Genomic DNA, 27607 nt, shown 5'->3' on the forward strand with positions numbered 1-27607 from the left:
CTATGTGTGGTAACACTTTTAAGATGTATACCTCGCTTTGATTTAATTTTCCCCGTGATTTCGGCTTTGTGTGCACAACTTTACTGAAGGCTCCTGACTATTTCTCATTTCTAGGTTCCTTCATTGCATTGAAATAATTTATGAAAATTTCACACTCTATTAACAAGCAGCTGATTATACCAGCTTGTCATTTTGGTCTCTAGGGGGTATTATCGGCGATCTGAAACGATTCTTTCTGGGAACCGACTTGTAAAAGTTTCAGGTAGCTGAAAATATTCTATGGGACTGTTAAAAAACAGGAAAATACATCGAAAAATGGTTCCAATCATCTTACAGGCTATTGTCTTCTGCTCATGATAGTACCCATTTTGTTCTAAAAGCAGTATCCTTCATAGAGTACACTTGTGAAAAAGACCTAGACATTTTCTAAGATTTCTAAGCAATTAGAGGAAATAGAGCAAAATCCTTGCAAACATTTTGTAGCATCTTCAAGAAGCGATGACCTGATATTAAAAGCGGCATCTTCCGCCAATGAATACTCGAGTACTTTTTAAATATAAATTTTCAATTTAACATGGGATTTTCGAGTTCCATCAGTTCACTTAATCACGGCCTTAAGCAGATTTATCAGTGATGCTGGATGTGTACATTTAGAGAATCAAAGTGGTTAGTTATCTGCTTGTATTAACTATCTCGGTCTGCCGATAGGGGATAGTGTAAAACGTCAAGGACTCCCTTTATATTTCATCGAAGAGAGAAACTTAAAAAAGTATTTGGTATGATAGTTTGCTGCAAAGCTTGCTACAGCAAGTGTATTCTTGCCCGTGTATACATCACATTTCCGATGCCTCATGTCCTCGCATTCACTCCATTTTGTAATAAATTTACGGCTACTGATAAAAATATTATTAGATCAGCATATTTTTATTTCGCAAGACCAGAGACCCGAGGGACCCGATTAAAGGAGCACTTAGTGATCCATACTCTTTTAAATAGTGAGTAGCCTTTAATCAATAGACCAGGGACCAAATTAAAGGAGAGGGCGAGAAGAACAGCTCATAATTGAAAAAAGGAATCCTTTACTGATCCATACTCTCTTACATAGTGAGTAACATTTAATCACTAGACCAGGGACAACAGTAAACAAGTTTAGAGCTGAATGAAAGGTACCTTACACACTCGGAATAATAAAAGTTTTTTCTTCCCCAAGGTAAAAGCACTGTCTACGATTTCATTTATATTCATCTACTTTCTCGTGAGTAGACAATCATATTATTCACTACTTACTACATTTGGAGTTCTACGAAGGAAGGTGAGAAAAGGAGCAAGTAATAATAATTTCAAAAATAAAACCAGACACTTGTTTTGTATGCTTCAAATTTACTCAGCCAGAAATTTCACCATAAGTCTCAAATCAGTATTACTTGAGACTTTCCCAATGTCAATAAAGATGAGAATGTTCATGGAAAATATCTGCCATTCATTTCAGTTCAGTTCCTTTTATTATTACAATAAACATTTAAAAGAACACTATGCCAATGGCCTCCATAAGGCTCCATGGCCCATAATATGGAGGCTATATCTTGCACTAATGAAATCGATGAAATTTTACCCTAATGCTGGACAGCTACTGATTAAAAAAAGAATTAGTATTTTTCCTGTATCTCAAGTTTGCCTCAGTCTCTAGCGTAAATAAAACGAAGGATGTTCACAAAAAACATCGGAAAAGGAAAATCCTTCTAAATTCATTGACCCAATTTTTCAAAAAGCACGACTTCAGAAAATATCAGAAAATACCTCACTCTCCACCTTCAACTCAAGCTGCTGAAATGCCTTAACATGCGATATCTGAAAGGGTTTTAGAACAAGCCCTTAAGCCAGTTCCCTGACATACAATTGGCTTTGAAGGAAAGTAGTCTATGAGTTAGTTACTTAGTACATCCACCCACAATTTTAACATCAACCCGAAAAAAATCAAAAAATGTTAAACAGCAATAACAACTGACATGCCACTGTCAGAAGCAGTAAATTCCTACTTTACCAGAATACTAGACTATTCACCATAGGTATTTATTTTATGTGGCTCCTCCACAAATTTAACGCACATCAATCTCAGAGACAATATTGTAAAACCAAACTCCAAGAAGGGCACCGTACTAATGTTAGATAACATTAGTATATCACCTTGTCTGTTTGTTGAGCTGTCATTTCAGTTCAGTTTCTTTTATTATTACAAAGAGTATTTCCAAGAACACTATACTAATCGCCTCCATAAGGCTCCATGGCCCGTAATATGGAGGCTACCTACGGAAATCAATGAAATCTTACCCTACTCCTGGACAACTGCTGATTAAAAAAAGAATAAGTGTTCTCCTGTATCTCTAGTTTGCCTCAGCTTCTAGCGTAAATCAAGGAAGCTCACAAAAAAACATCGGAAAAGGAAATGTTTCTAAATTCGTTGCCCATCCCAAATTTTTCAGAAAGCACGACTTTCATGTATCTTGGATTTGTATTAGAAAGTACCTCACTCTCCAGCCTCAACTCAAGCTGCTGAAATGTTTTAACATGCGATATCTGAGAGAGTTTTAGAACAAACTCTTAAGCCAGTTTCCTGACATAGAACTGGCTTTGGAGGAAAGTAGTCTATAAGTTAGTACATCCACGCTCAATTTTAACAGCAACCCAAGAAGGATCAAAAAAATTTTGAACAGCAATAACAATTGACATGTCACTGTCGGAAGTAGCAAATTCCTATTTTACCAAAAAAAAAAAAAAAAAAAAAAAAAAAAAAAAAAAAAAAAAAAAAAAAAAAAAAAAAAAAACAGTGATTCTAGACTATTCACCATAGGTATTTATTTATGGGGCTCGTCTAAATATTTAACGCACATCAATTGCAAAGAAAAAATTGTAAAACCAAATTTTCAGAAGGCCACCGTACTAATGTTAGATGATATTAGTATATCACCCTGTCTGTTATAATTACTCAGCACGATAAGTCGAACAACGATGTACTGTAGCAAGAGTAACAGCCTTAAGAACAGAAGTGGCAAGGACAGGTTGAGTGGGGAAGAGGAAAACAAAATAAACCTTTCATCAGAGGTCCAACATCAACGATGAGTTACACCTACCGGCAGCAGTATTTAAAAAACTATAAAAAACAGAAAAAAAATAGTAATATCAAACATAAACTAATTTTGTTTCGATTTAAAATTATGATTAAATCTAAAAGTACACTAAATTGGCAGTATTTCAGACAAACAGTACCGTACCTTAAATAGATAGGACACATAGGTAGCAATGAAATATGGCTGAAACTTCATAATTCTCTTGTATCTATCAGTGTTTGATTTACTAGGATCCATGTGGTAGACCTCTGGTTCTAACAATTCTGACCTCAATGATTTCATAAATCTACAAGAGATACAAAGGCTGCATAAGTTTCCCACAAACAGGAGAAAAAGGTGGCTTCGGGCCACCCCAACACCTAGTATATATATATATATATATATATATATATATATATATATATATATATATATATATATATATATATATATATATATATATATATATATATATATATATATATATATATATATATATATATATATATATATATATATATATATATATATATATATATATAACAATAAAATAATGAAAAGAGAAATCACCAATGCAACAGCACAAACACATTAAAAAAAAAAGACAGAAGGAGAAAAGGAAGACATATATATATGTATATATATATATATATATATATATATATATATATATATATATATATATATATATATATATATATATATATCCTGACCGGTATTAAGCCTCTGATTTTCCTTTTAAATCGATCTATTGATTCTTAGAATTTTTTTAGAGCTCATACCATATGAGCTCTTGGCTCTTCTTGCCTCGTCACAAGTGCCATATGAGCTCTTAGCTCTTGTTAGATTTTGATTTACTTTAAAAAAATTAGCAATGGCCTTTGCTTTAGCTGCCCGCATTGGCGTTGTCGCAATAGACTGACGTCATGTTTGCGTGTCGCCTGATGTCATATTTGTCGATTGACGTCATTATAAGGATTGAGCTGTATGTCGTCATGAAGTTGTTTGTCGACTGACGTCATGTTTGTCAACTGATGAAATTACAGACCGGGACACCGGGACACAAATGACGACCGGGACACCGGGACACAAATGACGACCGGGATACCGGGGACACTCAAAGAGAAATTACAGACTGGGACACAGGGACACAAATAACGGCCGGGACACAGGGAATATAAATGACGACCGGGACACAGGGACACAACCACAACAGGGACGCCGGGGGCACAGGGGGGATATATAAATGAAGACCGGGACACAGGGAATGTTCGAAGAGAAATTACAGACCGGGACACCGGGACACAAATGACGACCGGGACACAGGGAATATAAATGACGACCGGGACACTCAAAGAGAAATTACAGACTAGGACACTGGGACACAAATGACGACCGGGACACAGGGAATATAAATAACGACCGGGACACAGGGACACAACTATAACGGGGACGCCGGGGGGCACAGGGGATATATAAATGACGACGGGGACACAGGGAATGTTCGATTAGCAATCACCATCAACAAAGCTCAAAGGCAACCATTAGAATAATGAGGTATAGATCTGAATACGGATTGTTTTTCCCATGGACAATTATATGTTGCATGTTCAAGAGTCGGTAAACCTGACAATCTATTTATATGCACAGACAATGGGACAGCAAAGAATGTTGTATATTAGCAAGTTTTACGTAGTTAAAACATAAATACCTATCTATATTCACAGGTGGGACACAGGGACACAACTACAATGGCGCGTACCTAATATGGCGCGTAACGACTTACGCGCGCGGGGGGCTTGGGGGATGCAAATTGCCCCCACCAACTAGGTGTTGGGGTGGCGTGAAGCGCCACCCCAACAGCTAGTCTATATATCTATATATATATAAAAATAAGTTGTCTGTGTGTCGAGTGACGTCATGTTTGTGTGTCGACTGACGTCATATTTGTCGACTGACGAAATTACAGACCGGGACATCGAGACAAAAATGACGACCGGGACACCGAGACATAGGGAATATAAATGACGACCGGGACACTCAAAGAGAAAGCGACCGGGACACAAGGAATGTTCGATTAGCAATCACCATCAAAAAAGCACCGGGACACAAATGACGACCGGGACACAGGAAATATAAATGACGACCAGGACACTCAAAGAGAAATTACAGACCGGGACACGGGAACACAAATGACGACCGGGACAAAAATGACGACCGGGACACCGGGACACAGGGAATATAAATGACGACCGCGACACTCAAAGAGAATTTACAGACTGGGACACCGGGACACAAATGACGACCGGGACACAGGGATACAACAACAACAGGGACGCCGGGGGGCACAGGGGGATATATAAATGATGACGGGGACACAGGGAATGTTCGATTAGCAATCACCATCAACAAAGCTCAAGGGCAATCATTAGAATAATAAGGTATAGATCTGAATACAGATTGTTTTTCCCATGGCCAATTATATGTTGCATGTTCAAGAGTCGGTAAACCTGACAATCTATTCATATGCACAGACAATGGGAAAGCCAAGAATGTTGTATATTCGCAAGTTTTACGTAGTTAAAAATCTATATATATATATAAAAATAAGTTGTCTGTGTGTCAGGTGACGTTATGTTTCTGTGTCGACTGACGTCATGTTTTCGACTGACGAAATTACGAAATTACATTGGGACACAAATGACGACCAGGACACCGGCACATAGGGAATATAAATGACGACCGGGACACTCAAAGAGAAAGCGACCGGGACACAAGGAATGTTCAATTAGCAATCACCATCAACAAAACACCGTCAACAAACCATCACAAATGACGACCGGGACACAGGGAGTATAAATGACGACCAGGACATAAGCAAAAAAAACTAGAAAAAAAGGTAAAAACTACAAAAAAACTAAAAAGAAAAAAAACAAACTAAAAACTAATAAAAAAACTAAAAAAGCTAAAAAACTAAAAAAACTAAAAAATAAAAAAACTAAAAAAAGGAAACAAAAAGAAAAATAAAGGAGAAAAACAAAACTAAAAAAATAAAAATAAAAAAAAAACTAAAAAGAAAAAAGAAAAAAAACTAAAAAAACTAAAAAAATGTAAAAACCAAAAAAAAAAAAAACTAAAAAGAAAAAAAGAGGAAAAATAAAAAATTTATTTCATCATTTACCATTTCAAAAACGAATGTATATACAGACTGGGACACCGGAATACAAATGACGACCGGGACACAGGGAATATAAATGACGACCGGGACACAGGGACACAACTACAACGGGGACGCCGGGGGGCACAGGGGGATATATAAATTACGATGGGGACACAGAGAATGTTCGATTAGCAATCACCATCAACAAAGCTCAAGGGCAATCATTAGAATCATGAGGTATAACTAAAAAAAACAAAAAAAGGCAGAAAACTAAAACCTAAAAAAAGACCAATTCAAAAACGAATGTATATACAGACTGGGACACCGGGACACGAATAACGACCGGGAAACCGGGACACAAGGAATATCAATGACGCCCGGGACCCTCAAAGAGAATTCACAGACTGGGACACCGGGACATAAATGACGACCGGAACACATGGAATATAAATGACGACCGGGACACCGGGGGGCACACGGGGATATATAAATGACGACGGCGACACAGGGAATCGTCGATTAGCAATCACCATCAACAAAGCTCAAGGGCAATCATTAGAATCATGAGGTATAGATCTGAATACGGATTGTTTTCCTATGGAACATTATATGTTGCATGTTCAAGAGTCGGTAAACCTGACAATCTATTTATATGCACAGACAATGGGACAGCAAAGAATGTTGTATATTCGCAAGTTTTACGTAGTTAAAAACATATATATATATGCCACTTTGTTGATAGTTGCGTATCAGGAGGCATCAATTCGATTGCTGTTTTTAAGCAGAAGCACTAAATTATTATTTTTGTGGAAAAGATGATATATATAAATATATATATATATTTTCTTTTTAGTTTTTTTGTAGTTTTTACCTTTTTTAGTTTTTTTCTTCTTTTGTATTAATGCTAAAGCCAAGGTTCAAACCTGGAGCCTCTCGGACCTAGAACCTGAAACATAACGCTTTACCAACTCAGCTACTTCGGCGTGAATACATTCGTTTTGAGCAGTTTCCTCGGGTGTTGCCATTGTAGGTTCTTCAGTCATTTTACAATTAAAAATTTCTCTTTCAACGGTCTTCTTACAATTAAAAATTTGTCTTTGAACAATATTCTTAAATGCCTGTGTCCTGGTCGTCATTTATATTGCCTGTGTCCCGGTCGTCATTTGTGTTCCGGTATCCCAGTCTGTAATTTCTCCTTGAGTGTCCCGGTCGTTATTTATATTCCCTCTGTCCCGGTCGTCATTTGTGTCCCGGTCTGTAATTTCTCTTTGAGTGTTTTTTCTTTTTTGTATTTTTTAGTTTTTTACATTTTTTCTTTTTTCAGTTTTCGATTTCTTCTTTATTTTTCAGCTTAACTATGAAATACATATCGCCGAACCTTTGTTTTTTTAACTAAAATCTGGTAGGCATTGATGACCTTATCCAAGACAAGATCCCAAACCCAATCATCCTCGCTATCATTTTCAGTTTTGATATGTTTTGACTCTCGCTGTCCAGGTGGATCTTCATCTAACTGCGCGGTTTTGCGTTCTTTAGCCTCAAGCCTGTTTCCTTGCTGTTCTTTTGATTCCTCGGCACGCTTTCTTTTCTGACTTTCTCTATCAGCAGCAAGTTTTTTGGCATAGACTCTTTGAGCATCTTCATCGGATATATATATATATATATATATATATATATATATATATATATATATATATGTGTGTTGGGGTGTTGGGGTGGCGCTTCGCGCCACCCCAACACCTAGTTGGTGGGGCACTTCGCGCCCCCCCCGAGCCCCCCCCGCGCGCGTAAGTCGTTACGCGCCATATTAGTTCGCGCCATTGTAGTTGTGTCCCTGTGTCCCACCTGTGAATAGAGATAGATATAAATATATGTTTTTAACTACGTAAAACATGCCAATATACAACATTCTTCGCTGTCCCATTGTCTGTGCTTATAAATAGATTGTCAGGTTTACTGACTCTTGAACATGCAACATATAATTGTCCATGGGAAAAACAATCCGTATTCAGATCTATACCTCATTATTCTAATGATGTGTCCCTGTGTCCCGGTCGTCATTTATATTCCCTGTGTCCCGGTCGTCATTTGTGTCCCGGTGTCCCAGTTTGTAATTTCTCTTTGAGTGTCCCGGTCGTCATTTATATTCCCTGTGTCCCGGTGTCCCGGTCGTCATTTTTGTCCATGTGTCCCGGTCTGTAATTTCTATTCGAACAATCCCTGTGTCCCGGTCGTCATATATATATCCCGCCTGTGCCCCCGGCGTCCCCGTTGTAGTTGTGTCCCTGTGTCCCGGTCATCATTTATATTCCCTGTGTCCCGGTCGTGATTTGTGTCCGGGTGTCCCAGTCTGTAATTTCTCTTTGAGGTTCCCGGTCGTCACTTATATTCCCTCTGTCTCGGTCGTCATTTGTGTCCCGGTCTGTAATTTCTTTTTGAGTGTTTTTTCTTTTTAGTGTTTTTTTAGTTTTTTACCTTTTTTCAGTTTTCTTTTTCTTCTTTATTTTTCAGCGTCACTATGAAGTACATATCGACGAACCTTTGTTTTTTTAACTTAAATCTGGTAGGCATTGATGACCTTATCCAAGTCAAAATCCCAAACCCAATCATCATCGCTATCATTTTCAGTTTTGATATGTTTTGACTCTCGCTGTTCAGGTGGATTTTCATCTAACTGCGCGGTTTTGCGTTCTTTAGCCGCCAGCCTATTTTGTTGCTGTTCTTGTGATTCCCCGGCACGCTTTCTTTTCTTACTTTCTCTATCAGCTGCAAGCCTGTTTTCTTGCTGTTCTTGTGATTCCTCGGAACGCTTTCTTTTCTTACTTTCTCTATCAGCACCAAGTTTTTTGGCATAAACTCTTTGAGCAGCTTCCTCGGCTGTTGCCATTGTAGGTTCTTCAGTCATTTTACAATTAAACATTTTTCCGTGAACAAATTTCTTAAATACCGTTAATGACGTCACCGTCATAACAAAAATGACGACAACTAACTTCCTGACTTCAGCAAGCCTGATTTCTTGCTGTTCTTGTAATTCCTCGGCACGCCTTCTTTTTTCACTTTATCTTTTAGCAGCAAGTCTGCTTCCGCGTTGCTCTGGTAGTTCCTCGGCACGCTTTCTGTTCTTTCTTTCTCTATCAGCCTCAAGCCTGTTTCCTTGCTGTTCTTTTGATTCCTCGGCACGCTTTCTGTTATTTCTTTCTCTATCAGCCTCAAGCCTGTTTCCTTGCTGTTCTTTTGATTCCTCGGCACGCTTTCTGTTCTTTCTTTCTCTATCAGCCTCAAGCCCGTTTCCTTGCTGTTCTTTTGATTCCTCGGCATGCTTTCTTTTCTGACTTTCTCTATCAGCAGCAAGTTTTTTGGCATAGACTCTTTAGAATCTTCATCGGCTTTTGCCATTGTAAGTTCATCAGTCATTTTAAACTTAAACATTAATAGATTTCTACGTGAACATATGTCTTAAATATCTTGAATGACGTCACCGTCGTAGCAAAAATTACGACAACTAACTTGATGACGTCAGTCAACACAGAAGCATGACGTCACCTGACAGACAGACAGACAACTTATATATATATATATATATATATATATATATATATATATATATATATATATATATATATATATATATATATATATATATAAATAAGTTGTTTGTCTGTCTGTCGACTGACGTCATGTTTGTGTGTCGACTGACGTCATGTTTGTCGACTGCCGTCATTATAAGGATTGAGCTGTATGTCGTCATGAAGTTGTTTGTCGTCTGACGTCATGTTTGTCGACTAACGAAACTACAGACCGGGACACCGGGACACAAATGACGTGTTATGTCTGTTATAACGTAATAGAGGCAACAATCTTGAGAGGGCCTTTTGAGGGTGAGGCTTTTCTTATTCCACTTATTCTCATGATTCCAATGGATCTGCCTTTTCAACCTAAAAGATTGCAATTCCCAATTTGATTAGCATATTTAGTTTTCAGTCCAGAACCACAAAAGCTATTATGTAAATATCAAAAATATTTATGTTGTCTGAGCAATAATTTTTAGTTTTTATTTCAAAATAGAAAATTACCTGACAATTTTAGAATTATATCTATCTATATATATAAAAATAAGTTGTCTGTCTGTGGATCAGGTGACGTCATGTTTCTGTGTCGACTGGCGTCATGAAGTTAGTTGTCGTCATTTTTGCTATGACGGTGACGTCATTAAAGATATTTAAGACATATATGTTCACGTAGAAATCTATTAATGTTTAAGTTTAAAATGACTGATGAACTTACAATGGCAAAAGCCGATAAAGATGCTCAAAGAGTCTATGCCAAAAAACTTGCTGCTGATAGAGAAAGTCAGAAAAGAAAGCGTGCCGAGGAATCAAAAGAACAGCAAGGAAACAGGCCTGAGGCTAAAGAACGCAAAACCGCGCAGTTAGATGAAGATCCACCTGGACAGCGAGAGTCAAAACATATCAAAACTGAAAATGATAGCGATGATGATTGGGTTTGGGATCTTGACTTGGATAAGGTCATCAATGCCTACCAGATTTTAGTTAAAAAAACAAAGGTTCGGCGATATGTATTTCATAGTGAAGCTGAAAAATAAAGAAGAAAAAGAAAACTGAAAAAAGAAAAAATGTAAAAAACTAAAAAATAATAAAAAGAAAAAACACTCAAAGAGAAATTACAGACCGGGACACAAATGACGACCGGGACAGAGGGAATATAAATAACGACCGGGACACTCAAGGAGAAATTACAGACTGGGATACCGGGACACAAATGACGACCGGGACACAGGCAATATAAATGACGACCAGGACACAGGTATTTAAGAATATCGTTTAAAGACAAATTTTTAATTGTAAGAAGACCGTTGAAAGAGAAATTTCTAATTGTAAAATGACTGAAGAACCTACAATGGCAACACCCGAGGAAGCTGCTCAAAACGAATGTATTCACGCCGAAGTAGCTGAATTGGTAAAGCGTTATGTTTCAGGTTCTAGGTCCGAGAGGCTCCAGGTTTGAACCTTGGCTTTAGCATTAATACAAAAGAAGAAAAAAACTAAAAAAGGTAAAAACTAAAAAAAAAACTAAAAAGAAAATATATATATATATATTTATATATATCATCTTTTCCACAAAAATAATAATTTAGTGCTTCTGCTTAAAAACAGCAATCGAATTGATGCCTCCTGATACGCAACTATCAACAAAGTGGCAATCGTTGTGGTCGGTGATCAGTTCTTACCTCGAGATAATATTCTTTATAGGCGAAACAATCAGTTGACAAGAATTGCTTAAACTCATCAATGCTACGATGCCCTACAATATCCTGACGAATATAAATGACGCCCGGGACACTCAAATAGAAATCACACACTGGGACACCGGGACACAAATGACGACGGGGACACAGGGAATATAAATGACGACCCGGACACAGGGACACAACTACAACGGGGACGCCGGGGGGCACAGGGGGATATATAAATGACGACGGCAACAAAGGAAATGGTCGATTAGCAATCACCATCAACAAAGCTCAATGGCAATCAATAGAATCATGAGGTATAGATCTGAATACGGATTATTTTCCCATGGACCATTATACGTTGCATGTTCAAGAGTCGGTAAACTTGACAATCTATTTATATGCACAGACGATGGGACAGCAAAGAATGTTGTATATTCGCAAGTTTTACGTAGTTAAAAACATATATATATATATATATATATATATATATATATATATATATATATATATCTATATTCACAGGTGGGACATAGGGACACAACTACAATGGCGCGTAACACTTACGCGCGCGGGGGGGCTTGGGGGGGCGCGAAGCGCCCCCACCAACAAGGTGTTGGGGTGGCGCGAAGCGCCAGCCCAACAGCTAGTATATATATATTTATCTATATTCACAGGTGGGACACAGGGACACAACTATAATGGTGCGTAACAAATATGGCACGTAACGACTTACGCGCGCGGGGGGACTTGGGGGGGGGGGGCGCGAAGCACCCCCGCCAACTAGGTGTTGGGCCACCCCAACAGCTAGTGTTACATATAAAATTGATCTGTTGGAAACTCAACAATCTGATTTATGCCATGCATGACATACAAGAAAATGCCTATAAGATATCATATAGGCATATACTAACATGTTACATGACGTCATCTGCAAAAACCAAAATTAATGCTCTTTACGAATTTTCTCAAGCTTATGGCCTATCTAGATCAGTTTTTAATGCAAGAATATCCCAAGTAACCAATTTTCCCGGAAAAATATGGACCCGTTTTCGAGAAAAAATAAATAAATACAACCATTTACAATTATTCCTCGTTTATAAAGACATAATGAAAAGAAAAATCACCAATGCAACACCACAAACATTAAAAAAATAAAAAAAAAAGACAGAAGGAGAATATATATATATATATATATATATATATATATATATATATATATATATATATATATATATACATATATATATATATATATATATATATATATATATATATATATATATATATATATATATACGAATGAACCTTTTTATAACGCGTCAAATTAACAAAAATAATGATGGGGCAGAAAAAAAAACTAAAAGAAAAAGAGCTAAGAGCTCATATGGCACTTGTGACGAGGTCGGAAGAGCCAAGAGCTCATATGGTACGAGCTCTGGCAAAATTATAATAATCAATAGATTGCTCTAAAAGGAAAATCAGAAGCTTAATGCCGGTCGGGATTTAAAATAAGAGCTCTGAGTCACAAGGTCCTTCTAAATATCAAAAATCATTAAGATCCGATCACCCACTCGTAAGTTACAAATACCTCCTTTTTTTCTAATTTTTCCTAATTACTATCCCCTCCAACTCCACCAAAGAGAGCGGATTCGGTCCAATTATTTCCGTCACATATCTTGGACTTGTGCTGATTCTTCCCACCAAGTTTCATCCTTATCCCTCCAGTCCCCCCTCCAATGACACTGGATCCGGTCGAGATTTAAAATAAGAGATCCGAGTTACGAGGTCCTTCTAAATACAAAATTTCATTAAGATCTGATCACTCCTTCTTAAGTTAAAAATACCTCATTTTTTCTAATTTTTTAGAATTAAACTCCCCCCCAACTCCTCCAAAGAGAGCGGATCCGTTTCAGTTATGTCAATCACGTATCTACGACTTGTGCTTATTTCTCCTACCAAGTTTCATCCAGATCCCCCCACTCTAAGCGTTTTCCAATATTTTAGGTTCCCCCCAACTCCCCCAAATGTCACCGGATCCGGTCTGGATTTAAAATAAGAGCTCTGAGACACGATACCCTTTCAAATATCAAATTTCATTAAGATCCGATTACTCCTTCATAAGTTAAAAATACCTCATTTTTTCTAATTTTTCAGCATTAACCCTCCCCCCAACTCCCCCAAAGAGAGCGGATCTGTTCCGGTTATATCAATCACGTATCTAAGACTTGTGATTAATTTTCACGCCAAGTTTCATACCGATCCCTCCACTCTAAGCGTTTTCCAAGATTTCAGGTCCCGCCCCAATATCTCCGCAATGTCACCGGATCCGGGAAACGACAATTTCTAATTTAATCTGGTCTGATTCCTGATACGCCTGAAAAATTTCTTCGTCCTAGCTTACCTGTAAGTGCCTAAGTAGCAAAACCAGGACAGACAGACCAACAGAATTTGCAATCGCTATAGGTCACTTGGTAGATACCAAGTGCCATAAAAAGTGAAGAAAAATCGCAAAATACGACAAAATAAAGGAGTCAACAAATAGACCAGAAATTACATACATATAATCGACTCCACTTATCAGACGATTCACATGGTTACTGTAGAAGTAGATTGTGTCACTGGTGGCTATGAGCCTCTGAATTATGCTTTGGAATTTACTTTTCAGCTGCTACATATGGTTCAGTAATGTTGTAGTTAAATCAATTTTGAATTTTGAGTCCATGGATTAAGGCAAAGAAAGTATTTGGCAAATTTGAAGCAATGTAACCTATTTCTTTACATGTTAGAGTAAATATTTTCCAAAAGGGTGAACAATAAAGAACGTGAGGCATTGCAATTGTCTTATATAGAGTTGCCATTGTTGCTTTATTAAGATGACGCTTTGCTTTAATGAATGAAGCATATGCAATGCAACCACGGGGCTGAATAGGGGATACTAGCAACTGACGAGCAAGTTGAATAGATGGCCCAATAGAGAGTTCAAGTGATGTTATCTGCTCGGTAAGTTTGACTTCAGAGCTTCCTAGACGGACTGAAGAAAGTCGAGGCGAGTTTTTCCAGTTGGAAAACACTATTTCTGATTTTCCAGGGTTAAAATCAAGGCCACTGTTAGCGTACTCTTGGCTTAAAATTTCAAAAATATTGGAATCCTCCCTAAGGATCGGCTTACATTCAAAATATCATCAGCATAAGAAACAAGAGAGAGGCTAAGGCCAAGCAGGACAGAAGATGAGGGACAGTGCTTGCGGATGTAGTACGTAGTTATTGAAGCGTTTTAGAGAAGAGACAGCTCCTTGCCAGGCACCTTTGCAAACATTTACAAGTTTGTCACACGGTATGGATGGACTATCATCATCATCATTTTATTTATTAAATAAAAAAAAACAAGTTTTTTTTAACTGAAAGTAAGAAGCGACATTAAAACTTAAAACGAACAAAAATCACTTCGTATATGAAAGGGGCTGCTTCCTCATCAACGCCCCGCTCTTTACGCTAAAGTCTGATTCTTTCTCTCAACTCTTCTTTTTAAAACAGTAAAAACTTTAGCGTAAAGAGCGGGGCGTTGATGATGAAGCAGCCCCTTTCATATACGAAGTAATTTCTGTTCGTTTTAAGTTTTAATGTTAAAAACGCTCCTTACTTTCAGTTAAAAAAAACTTTTTTTTTTATTTAATTTCTGAACGTTTTTGAATCAATGTATGTTTTGATTTTGGCTCTCCGCAGGGGAATAATCAAAATGAAATTTGTATATTTTTTTTTGGCTAAATGGCTTTCTCATAATTTTAATCGAATGATTTTGAGAAAAAAAGAGCGGGGGAGGAAGCCTAGTTGCCCTCCGATTTTTTGGTTAATTAAAAAGGCAACTAGACCTTTTAACTTTTTACGAATCTTTTTATTAGTAAAAGATATACGTAACTTATAAATAAGCTTACGTAAAGAACTTTTGTATTCTCATGTTTTATTACATATATGAGGGGGTTCGCCCCCTCGTCCGTACCTCACTCTTTACACTAAAGCTTAAGTGTCTTAATTCATTAAGAATTGGAAATTACTAAAAATGCTTTAGCGTAAAGAGCAAGGTATTAGGAGGAGGTGAGCCCCTCATATGGGTAATAATTTCTGTTTGTTTTAAGTTTTAATGCTCCTCCTTACTTCCAGCTGAAAAAACTTTTTCGTATTTATTTTTTCATTATTTCTTTTTAAATAATGATAGTAAATCCTGCGCTCCCTTCATGGAAATTTTCTTCCCCCATGACAAATTCCTCGATGGAAAGTTCCCCCAGCATATCCCATTCTTCTCAACCTCTCCCCCAACCAAAAAGTCCTCCTGAAAACGCCTGTACACTTCCCAATAACCATTAGTATATGTAAGCACTGGTCAAGGTTTGTAACTTGTTGCCCCTCCCACGGGGACTGTCGGGGAGTAAGTCGTCCCTAAAAACATAGTTATAAGGTTTTTCGAATACTCTGAATGAAATGGCTATCTCAGAATTTTGATCCGTTGACTTTGGGAGAATAATTAGCGTGGGATGGGGCCTAGGTCCCCTCCAATTTTTTTGGTCACTTAAAAAGGGCACTAGAACTTTTCATTTCCGTTACAATGAGCCCTGTCGCATTATTCTAGGACAAGTGGATCAATACGATCACCCCTGGAAAAAAAACAACAAAAAACATACAAACAAACAAATAAACACGCATCCCTGATCTGCCTTATGGCAAAAAATACAAAATTTAAGATAGGAGCTTGAAACTTCTACAGTATGTTTCTCTGATACGCTGAATCTGATGGTGTGATTTTCGTTAAGATTCTTTGACTTTTAGGGTTTGTTTTCCACTATTTACTAAAAACACGCAAATTTTCTTAGGCTCGTAACTTTTGATGGGTAAGACTAAACTTAATGAAACTTATATATTTAAAATCACCATTAAAATGAGATTCTTTTGATGTAGCTATTGGTATCAAAATTCCATTTTTTAGAGTTTTGGTTACTATTGAGCCGGGTCGCTCCTTACTACAGTTTGTTACCACGAACTGTTTGATAACCCATCACAAAACTGGGCAGAAAGCCCAGAAAAAGACGCAGTAAAAATCAAGAAAAAAAAAGAGACAACAGAAATAAAAACTCACTTTGACAACTACAAACAAGGGACAAACAGAAATGATCAAAGATTGGAAAAATTCTGGCATTCGGTAGTGAATTCACAACTTCAACTTTTTCTTTATTCAACTTAAAAATACCAAAACAATGCCATGTCCCAGCAGAGAGCAGAGCTCGTAAGGCTGGGACAAATACACTTCTCAATAACTCCAGCTGGGTTTATCAAATGATACTTTCTTTGCAGAAAAGATATACTTGTCCAATTTGGAAGTTTCACTAAATACTTCGCAAATTTAAAGAAAATGAGATGATTGCTTTCTTTTGCCACAATTAGGGAAAGACCAAACAGTAGCAAGGGCAAGTAAGTGAGGAACTATTAGGCTATTATATAAGTGAGAACGGTGAACCCTACTTATGTACGAAACGTTTGAAGCCAGGAGACAAACGCAGCCCGGATCTTACTGGCATAATTTTTAATTGCCAGGTTACAGTTTCTTTGCTCCAATAGGCATGCCCAGGCATGCTGCTAGCAAAAGAAAACCTCAGAGCCGGATAGACTTATTGCATTTCTATTCCCTTTATAGTTGAATGGTAGAACAACTGTTTTATCAGTATTAAAGCTCAAACCAATGTGTTCGTAATAAATAAAACAAGCTGTGCCTCAAATTCACAGTTACGGTTTTCTGAAGCAACTACATTTGTCGGGACGCAGCTTAAGGAGAAATCTTATACTCGAGTACATGTCTCGCAAAACACTAATGATGGACGTATTCACTCCTTATTTTGCTGCAAATAAAAGCACGATGTCATTCAAACGCCCGACAGAAATCCTATCCAGCCAAAACAAGCGTTTCACCGCTATCATCTGCAGCGACTAAAACATTTGCCATCGCTGTAAGAGCATCAGAACACTCTAAGCCTTGCTGAAAACCGAACCGATATGGAGAGGTATAACATTTATGCTTCAATTCGTCGATAAACAACAGCTCGAAAAGCTTGCACAGAGTTGTAGACATGGTTATCGGGCGGAACGAAGAACACTGAGTTGTCGACTTTCCTTTCTTGGGAATAGATGTCAAGAAATAGATATCAATGCAGAAAGATGATGCAACAATGCCCTACGTGAAAATTATCTGCATTATACGAGCGGTACATATTTCAGTACATATGAATATACAATTAATCAATTATTTTAAAGGGGGAAAAATAGTAAAATGGAAAAAGATTTTAAATACCATTTTTGGGCATTTATTCTAATTTCTATGAATAGTAAGTCAGGTACTTTGGAGCTAAAGTCCAGGAATACAAAAAAAGGGGAAAAATAGGTTTAGCTTGGGACTGATTCTTTCGAATTTATTATTTTTTCTACCAAACTATTTTTGCATATTAGCTCTCCTTTCTTCCATTGCAACAATACAAAAGTCTTCAGGCGTTTTTTGTCCCAGTCAAAACAGTCTCTTCTCAGGATGCAGGTATGGAGGCGTGGGGAGGGGCTCTTGGCCCAGACCTGCGTCGTAAAGTCTCAGATCTGCCGAAGTTCTTGGTACTCATTTTCAAATTATCACATGTAGTATTCCCTCCCTCCCACAAAAAATCCTGCTTCTTTGACTTGAAAGTTAAGAAATTAAAGATGAAAAAATATTTACTGTTTCTTTATCTATAACTGAGTAATAAAATCGGAGTGGAGAACCGGACTAAAAACAAAAAAAATGGATTTGTTCTTTATTAAACGGATACAGAAGAAGTAACATAGCTACGTAGATGCTAAGAGTTAAATTCAAATGGACTGGATGAGGTTCATCAAGAATAGTCCAAATCCCTTGAGAAGGCTTAGTGATATTGCAGAAGCCATTCTGTTAGAGAGGCTAATGAAGAACGGGTAGTCATAACCTCTGAGCCTAGTCGCCCGAAATCACATGATGTCAAAATATGTTTAAATATTTCCAGATATGTTTTCATTTTTTTTTTCGTTCGCCTGACCTACTAGGCTACCCCTAACCCTCAAAAATAGATTAACATACTGGCTGCATTAGAACCCCTCAAGACAATCCTTCTATCCTCATTAAACGTTATAGCTTAAATAAGAGGCACTCAAAATCTTTTGGAAAACTAATACTTCCATAATTTTACTAGAAATCAGAAACAAAATATACGATTTACCCACCAGCTATGTCGTCAGACTGAAACATTAAAGCTCAGACAGGTGTCAAATTTAACATGTAAGCTAAAATTTTTACAGAAGCAAATATAAAAGTCAAAAGTAAACAAATAAGAGCCAAAGAAGTCTAAAGCTAAGTTCAAACAGAAGTTCAATCTAACATGTAAGATAGAGCGTTTACAGAAGAAATAATTAAAGGCGAATATTAATAAATAAGTGTCCTAGAAAATAAGACTAAAGCTTAGTTAAGACAGAAGTCTAACGTAAGGTAAAGTTTTTAAAAGGATAACAAGAGCTAAGAGCTCATATGGCACTTGTGACGAGGCGAGAAGAGCTAAGAGCCAAGAGATCATATGGTATGAGCTCTAACAAAATTCTATGAATCAATAGATTGATTTAAAAAGGAAAATAAGAGGCTTAATACCGGTCAAGATTTAAAATAAGAGCTCTGAGTCACAAAGTCCTTCTAAATATCAAAATTCATTAAGATCCTATCACCCACTCGTAAGTTATAAATACCTAATTTTTTCTAATTTTTCCTCTCCCTTTTGCCCCCCAGATGGTCGAATCTGGGAAGACGACTTTATCAAGTCAAATTGTGCAGCTCCCTGACACGCCTACCAATTTTCATCGCCCTAGCACGTCCAGAAGCACCGAACTCGCCAAATCATTGAACCCCTCCCCCCAACTCCCCCAAAGAGAGCAAATCCAGTACGATTCTGTCAATCACGTATCAAGGAATATGTTTATTCTATCCACCAAGCTTCATCCCGATTCCTACACTCCAAGTGTTTTTCCAAGATTTCCCCCTCCAAATCCCCACAATGTCAAAAGATCTGGTCAGGATTTGAAATAAGAGCTCTGAGACATGAATTCCTTCTAAAAATCAAATTTCATTACGATCCGATCATCTATTCGTAAGATATAAATACTCCAATTTTCATGTTTTCCAAGAATTCCGGTTCCCCTCTCCAACTCCCCCGAATGTCACAGGATCTGGTCGGAATTTGAAATTAGAACTTTAAAGGACAAGATCCTTCTATATATCAAATTTTATTAAGATCTGGTCACCCTTTCGTAAGTTACAAATACCTCAATTTTCAAAATTACCCCCCCCCCCAATTCCACCAAAGAGAGCAGATCCGGTCCAGTTATGACAGTCACGTATCTTAGACAGGTTTCTATTCTTCCCATCCAGTTTCATCCTGATCTCACCGCTTTAAGTATTTTCTAAGATTTCCGGTCCCCCCAACTGCCCCCCCCCAATTACGCTTGATCCAGTTGAGATTTAAAATAAGATATCGGAGTTACGAGGTCCTTCTAAAAATGAAGTTTCATGAAGATCCGATCACTCCTTCGTAAGTTAAAAATACGTCATTTTTCTTATTTTTCAGAATTACCCCCCCCCCCCCCCGCAATTGAGCGGATCCGTTCTAATTATGTAAATCACGTATGCAAGACTTCTGCTTATTTTTCCAACCAAGTTTCATCCCAATCCCTCCAATCTAAGCGTTTCCCATCATTTTAGGTCTCCCCACCCCAAACTTCCCCCAATGTCACCAGATCCGGTCAGGATTTAAAATAAGAGCTTTGAGACACGATATCCTTCTAAAAATCAAATTTCATGGAGATCCAATCACCCGTTCGTAAGTTAAAAATACCTCATTTTTTCTAATTTTTCAGAATTAACCCCCCCCCCCCAACTACCCCAAAAAGAGCGGCTCCGTTGTGGTTATGTCAATCATGTATCTAGGACTCGTGTTTTTTTCCACCAAGTTTCATCCCGATCCCTCCACTCTAAATTTTTTCCAATTTTTAGGTTTCTCCCTCCCCCCCCCCCCCCAATGTCACCAGATCCGGTCGGGTTTAAAATAAGAGCTCTGAGCCACGATATCCTTCTAAATATCAAATATCATTGAGATCCGATCACCCGTTCGTAAGTTAAAAATACCTCATTTTTTTATTTTTTCAGAAATACCCCCCCCCCAACTACCCAAAAGAGAGCGGATCCGTTCCGTTTATGTATCTAGGACTTGTGTTTATTTTTCCCACCATGTTTCATCCCGATCCCTCCACTCTAAGTGTTTTCCAAGTTTTAGGTTTCCCCCTCCCAACTCCCCGCCCCCCATCACCAGATCCGGTCAGGATTTAAAATAAGAGCTCTAAGACACGATATCCTTCTAAACATCAAATTTCATTGAGATCCGATCACCCGTTCGTAAGTTGAAAATACCTCATTTTTCTAATTTTTAAGAATTACTCCTCCTCCCCCCCCAACTACCCCAAAGAGAGCAAATCAGTTCCGATTATGTCAATCATGTATCTGGGACTTGCGCTTATTTTTCCCATCAAGTTTCATCCCGATCCCTCTACTCTAAGTGTTTTCCAAGATTTTAGGTTTCCCCCCTCCAACTCCCCCCAATGTCATCAGACCCAGTCGGGATTTAAAATAAGAGCTCTGAGACACAATATCATTCCAAACATCAAATTTCATTAAGATCCAATCACCCGCTCATAAGTTAAAAATACTTCATTTTTTCTATTTTTTGCGAATTAACCGGGCCCCCACTCCCCCCCCCCAGATGGTCAAATCGGAAAAACGACTATTTCTAATTTAATCTGGTCCGGTCCCTGATACGCTTGCCAAATTTCATCGTCCTAACTTACCTGGAAGTGCCTAAAGTAGCAAAACCGGGACCGACAGACAGACAGACCAACAGACCGACAGAATTGGCGACTGCTATATGTCACTTGGTTAATACCAAGTGCCATAAAAACAAACAACAAAAGTGCACAAACTGAGATCAAAGAAGTGAAAACTTAAAGCTCAGTTAAAATGGGGTGAAATTTCGCATCAAATTGGTTCTAGTGCACCGATCTGCTGGTAGAAAAGACGTGTTGAGTTTTTGGTAATTGTTGAGTGTAGCCTGAATGTGGAAGACTTTCTTCAGCACGTTTTAGAGAAGTTATTGTTGAGTGAAGCCTGAGTGTGGAAAAATTTTTAAGCCCGTTTAAGAAGAGACTAAGTTAAATGGACGTCTAAAGAGTTTCGTTCAGTGTTTCATGGCAAAAAAGTTAATTTCATCTATTTATGTACGAATACAGATTTTTAGAGAATATTTTTATGATTTTGCAATGCCAAAGACCCACTGATGTTTTGACACGAACGCCTCTATAGATTAAAGCAGTGGAGTTGGTTGAAAAGCTCATGGATAGACTTAAAGAAAATCCATTATAAAAGTTTGTATCTATTTGTTCATTTGTTGCTTTTGTTAGGCCAGCTCTTTACAGTCTAGTGATCAGCAGCTAAAAAACAGTCACAAAAACATTACAAAAGAAGAAGAACAAGAATAAAAGGTGAGATTTATCATTCTATTTTATGGCTGAAAATTAATTACACAGAAAAATGATAATAGTAAAACTGGCAATACACAAAGCACCAAGGATAATAAACTGAAATTTTATCCTTGAAACTGGGAAGTCAAGAAGAGTCGCTTCCAGTATTGCTTTCAAAATAACAAGTGCACTAAATAATATGTAATTATTTTATTTTGCATATATATATATATATATATATATATATATATATATATATATATATATATATATATATATATATATATATATATATATATATATATATATATATATGCAAAATAAAATAATTACATATTATTTAGTGCACTTGTTATTTCGTTGGTTTTATTTACTTTACTTTAGTATATTCGGTGATGACGGTCACTGTATATACGACCGAAATATCCATTTTTTTTTCACCGTCTAATAATACAATCTACCCTTTTTGAACAGTCATTTAAAAACTAAGCGATGCATTAAAATTGTTCAAGGTCAAAAACTTTAGTTTTTAGTTTTTGACTTGCTTTCAAGAACATATTCTTGGAAAGACCAGTCATCCTACGTACGAGACAGAAGCTAAAACTTGTGCCTGAGCGTGCTCGGATAAACCGCTACCAGAACTCTTTTGTCCCTTTTTTTACGTCAATAAATAATAGTGCATAATAACATGTTTTGTATTTTAACATCAAATTAGCCATTTGAGCTACGATTGTTGTTTAAATAAACCATTCTCTCTCTCTCTCTCTATTTCGTTATATTTTGTTCCTTTAGTGTGTCATCTTTTTCTAATACTTGCTTAATTGCAGTAGGTAAGTAAGTTAATTCGGCAGGACTGGGCGTTGCCGCCTCATCCACCATCCGGCCAAACCTCTTAATGAGGTCTCCCTTGATGGCTGGTCTTGTACCAATTCTTCAGCGAACTCTAGCTAGCGCTTGTCCCATTTGTGGCCGAGTATAGAGAATGAAAGTTCTTAAGCAGAACTGGCCAGCCATGATAACTAACAACGAAGAGAGATAAAACTCAATGAAAAAAAGAAAAAAGAAAGAAAAAAAACATCAAACGAGACTATGGCCAGTAGAGAGAAAAGAGATGAAAGGCTAAAACAACGCGGATATTTCACCTGTACCTAAACTAGGCGTCCACAGCACAAGATAAAAAGAAAAAGCACTAAAATAAAAACAAATAAAACCACAATACAATTGTTGCTACTGATCCACATAGGGAAAAGAAGCTATTACAGTTACTTCAATGAGAACATCAAAGCAACCTAATGATATTCTCATTACGCAGGGTCCATGTAAGGCAGGGTTAAGGATATAATTAGTATAGTTAAAGACGGTGGCGAAAGTATTCAGCCTTGTTTCACATCCCACTCCACATCGAATAATAACGACTCACCCCCATAGCCTAAAACTCGGAACACACGTCCTCTGTAATGGGTTCAGTAATGTCGACGAATTCTTGTAGCATTGCCATCTTCAAGTGGAATCTTCCTTGAGGTTTTTTGTTTAGCGGAATCGAAAAGGAATATAAAATCAATTATTATTTTGAGAAATAATCATTTTGTTAGCTTACGACTGCCAAGAAGAATTGCAACAGTGACAGCAGACAAAAGGATTATTTGGCAACAAAATATTTAATTTAATATTCATTTTCTTTTATCAATTTTCACTTTCTTTTACTGCGATTGAGCACTGTAGAAATATTTGTATAAACGATTGCTAGTTAGTTCAATGAGAACATTGAAGTGGTAGATAAGATCACTGAACTTGTTTATATGTTATTTTTGAATTTGGTTATGTGTTCATCCTTGGATTGTTATCCCTCTTTCCTCAAAAGAAATGACAATTTCCTGAAGATACTTTGTTGAAATTTAAATACCTTAAAAACTGATATTCATAATTTTCGTTCATTTTAAATTTCTATTAATTTTGGAATTTTAAGCTCCAGATAATTTTGAAATCATAAATTCGAATTTTTCGAACTTGAATTTTTTAATACAAGATACAAGTTCTGATTCTAAATTCTTGTTTTAAATTTTGAAAATCTTTATTCATTTTATTTTATCCAGTCGCTTCAATATTCTCATTGAAGTAACTAACAATTATTCATACAAATACTTCTATAGTGCTCAATCGCAGTATTATTAATTGTATATATAGATATTGGTTTGTTTTTTATTTCTTAGTTCTAGATTATCTTTAATTTTAGGTTTTATAGACGATTTTACATTTCATCTTTGTTTTTAGAGAAGACGCCAGGCAAAATATCCGCGTCGTTTTAATTTGTCTTAACTTACTACTGGCATTAATCCCGTTTCTTTTCTCCATCTTGAGATTTTCCTCTCTCTTCGTTTTTGTCATGGCTGGCCAGTTCAGATTTTTATCTTTCAAGAGGAGATCAATATATAGCATAGAAACGAAAAACTTTTTAAAAGTTTAAAAATCCTTTTCTCCATCTTGAAATTTTCCTCTCTCTTCGTTTTTGTCATGGCTGATATATATAGCTGAATATATAGCATAGAAACGAAAAACTTTTTAAAAGTTTAAAAATCCTTTTCTCCATCTTGAAATTTTCCTCTCTCTTCGTTTTTGTCATGGCTGGCCAGTTCAGATTTTATCTTTCAAGAGGAGATCAATATATAGCACAGAAACGAAAAACTTTTTAAAAGTTTAAAAATCCTTTTCTCCATCTTGAAATTTTCCTCTCTCTTCGTTTTTGTCATGGCTGGCCAGTTCAGATTTTTATCTTTCAAGAGGAGATCAATATATAGCAAAGAAACAAAAAACCTTTTAAAAGTTCAAAAATCATATTTAAGTATAAGCATTTTATCTTCAGTAGAAAAAATCTCTTAATACCTTAAAGCTGAAATCAGGAAATTTGTAGCTCTTATATCTTGGCGATTATATTCAGGTTTTGGATCATCAACAAATGCCATAAAAGGATTGTAATTCAGGAGAATAGACTGCCGGTCCCTGAGATACATATCAAACCATGGCTCACTTATGTAGCTAGTGTCTTTGTCCCTACTGTCTCTATCCATCAATTCTTGATGAAACTCTAAAAAAAGAGAAAAATATACTAAAAATATAAAAAACAATTATACTGTTAGTACCAGGGTCGGATCCAGGAATTTTTTCTTTGGCGGGGGGGGGGGGGGTTACAAAAGGGTTTTTGTCAGGGGGGTACAAAAAACTTAAAAAAACGCATCAAGAATTGGTTTCAAGTTATTTTTGTTACGTTTTTACGAGTCAGCCAAACATTTAAGGAGGGGGGTCAACCCTCTGGATAAGGCCTTGGTTTGTATATACACGAAATAGGTTCAGGCCTTAGTGGATGAAGGGGTTCAAAAAGAAGATAAAAGTGCATATTTTAGACCACTGTTTCCTAATTTTCCTTCAAGAAGGGAGAGTCATTTGGACCAATCCTGGGCAATTCTTCCTCTTTACACTCACCAGTTATGCAGGTATTCTAACACATCTATTGCTAATACCCATTTGATTAGGACCAAAGTTGACGTTTAAGAGTTCTTACCTTGTTTGTTACAAATTTTAGATAACTATTGAACCATGGAAAAACAACGGTCAAACATATTAAGTAAATATTTCACACAAAATTATTTGAGCTTCACCAAATCTGGCGTATCAAAATTGTTCAGATTATAAGTTATAAATCTAAGGTTAGTGTAAAAATATAAAAATCCCAAATGAAAACATAGTAAACTCATATTTCGAAAAGTGGTTGATTTTCGTCAAAATTGATATTTAAAGATTTGAGAAGTCGTTAATTACGAACCTGAGGCAAATATACTAACACAAAACTCTAAATAATTACATACTAGAGAGTTATTAATGTTTTAATATAAACAGATTGGGGTATCCCATACCACTGGCTAAGCCTGGGTAGGTGTGAAGCTGTCCCTTTCAGCTTTTTCTGACATTGAATTCCTTTGATTTTATATTTTTTAAACTCCTACGGTGTATCTGTGACTCTTATTCTTCAACGAAAATGCTACTTTCCTGGTCACTTTTATCCCAAATGTACCAAAGATGTCTATGGTTTAACTAAAGAAAAAATGAGAGTGAATGTCCTTATCTCTAAATTATACTGGTTTACTAGTAAGATTGCAGAAAACGTTGAACAAATACACAAGTTGACGGCAAACAGGGGCAACATTAAAGAAAACAAGGGAAAAGCAAAAACCTATTCGAGAAAACTCCAAAACAACTTGACAGAAGACTACGGAGGGTTTAAAAGCTTCATGGAAAGATAAAGGCTTGACTGAATTCACAACCCGTTACTGGACACTAGGGAAAATCTTACACATTGGGTTTACACTTTATTTTCTAGGATTTAGAAGAGGGCTAATCAGAAAACCTAGAAAACCTGCAGAAACGGTTCAGACTTATAAACCAGCCATCCTTTTACCTGCTTTCGGCAAAATAATGGAAAAATTTGTAGACAGAAGACTAGAATGGTTTTGGGAACCCCCAAAAACCCCTAATATCCAAGCTGACTTCAGAAAAGGCTGATGCACAAAGGCTGATACTAGCCTACTGACTGAAAGCTCAGTCAGGCGCAACTTAATGGGTAAGTAAGTCGTACCTGCCATATCGATTGACTGTGAGGGCGCTTTTGACCATGAGCAAAAGGAGCAATGGCCAAGGTTATGCATTCTATGGCCCTTTCCTAAAACTTATACAATTTACCACACGCTTTTTCACTGAAAGGTATTACCGGGTTTGGCGTAACTAATAAACTGTCGACAGAAAAAGAATTAAAGATGGCCTTTCAGCAGGGATCCCCAATGACTCGTTTCATATTCCTATTTTTCTGAGCGAGCTTTATTCCTCTAATAATTTAACAGGAAGAGGTGCCTATGTAGATGATCTCCTCTTTAGCATACAGGAAGTAACACTGACGACTTGAAAAAGTATGCACAGGAAGCACCTGGATGAGCTTCACTGTTATTTCTCAGCAGGGGGCCAACCAAATATCACGTGAAACATCTACGATGATTGGATCCGACACACTAAAATGTTTGACATCATATCATAGGCAGCGCAATAGCGCTGCCTAAGTAAAGAACGATGTTGGCATAATGTGTTATTGTTTTTTTTGGGGGGGTTTGTTTTAGACCAGGGCACTTCGTATCGAAGGAGCTGTCGTAGAAATTTGAAATGCGCTCATTCGATTGGAAATTGAAAGGGCTAGTGCCCTTTTTAATAGTCAAAAGTAATTGGAGGACAACTCACCACCCTCCCGTACCCACCATTTCCCAAAACACATCCAATTAAAATTTTGATATAGCCATGTTGATCAACATAGTTAAAAGGTTCGTAAATTATGTCTTTGAGGATGACAATCCCCCCACAGCCCTCAGGGCAAGGGTTGTAAATTATACCCTGGGGGCATATAAGGTTTTCATTGAAAGCGCAGTCGTATAAACTTAAAAGAGCTTATTCAATTGGAAA

The 27607-nt window shown here is 37.0% G+C and overlaps 1 protein-coding gene across 2 annotated transcripts in view; it reads right to left on the minus strand.

Annotated features, from left to right (window-relative positions):
- LOC136030487 (carnitine O-palmitoyltransferase 2, mitochondrial-like) overlaps window positions 1–27607 on the minus strand; it is a 106405-nt gene that overhangs the window by 64942 nt on the left and 13856 nt on the right. For both annotated transcript variants that reach the window (XM_065709504.1, XM_065709506.1), the window contains exons 3-4: window positions 24992–25193; window positions 3270–3411 (exon numbers count right to left, since the gene is read on the minus strand). In XM_065709504.1, coding sequence (XP_065565576.1) covers window positions 3270–3411; window positions 24992–25193 — 344 coding nt within the window. The remainder of the gene's footprint in view (window positions 1–3269; window positions 3412–24991; window positions 25194–27607) is intronic.

The sequence above is a fragment of the Artemia franciscana genome, chromosome 8, assembly GCF_032884065.1.
Source record: "Artemia franciscana chromosome 8, ASM3288406v1, whole genome shotgun sequence".
In the NCBI taxonomy this organism is placed as follows: Eukaryota; Metazoa; Arthropoda; class Branchiopoda; order Anostraca; family Artemiidae; genus Artemia; species Artemia franciscana.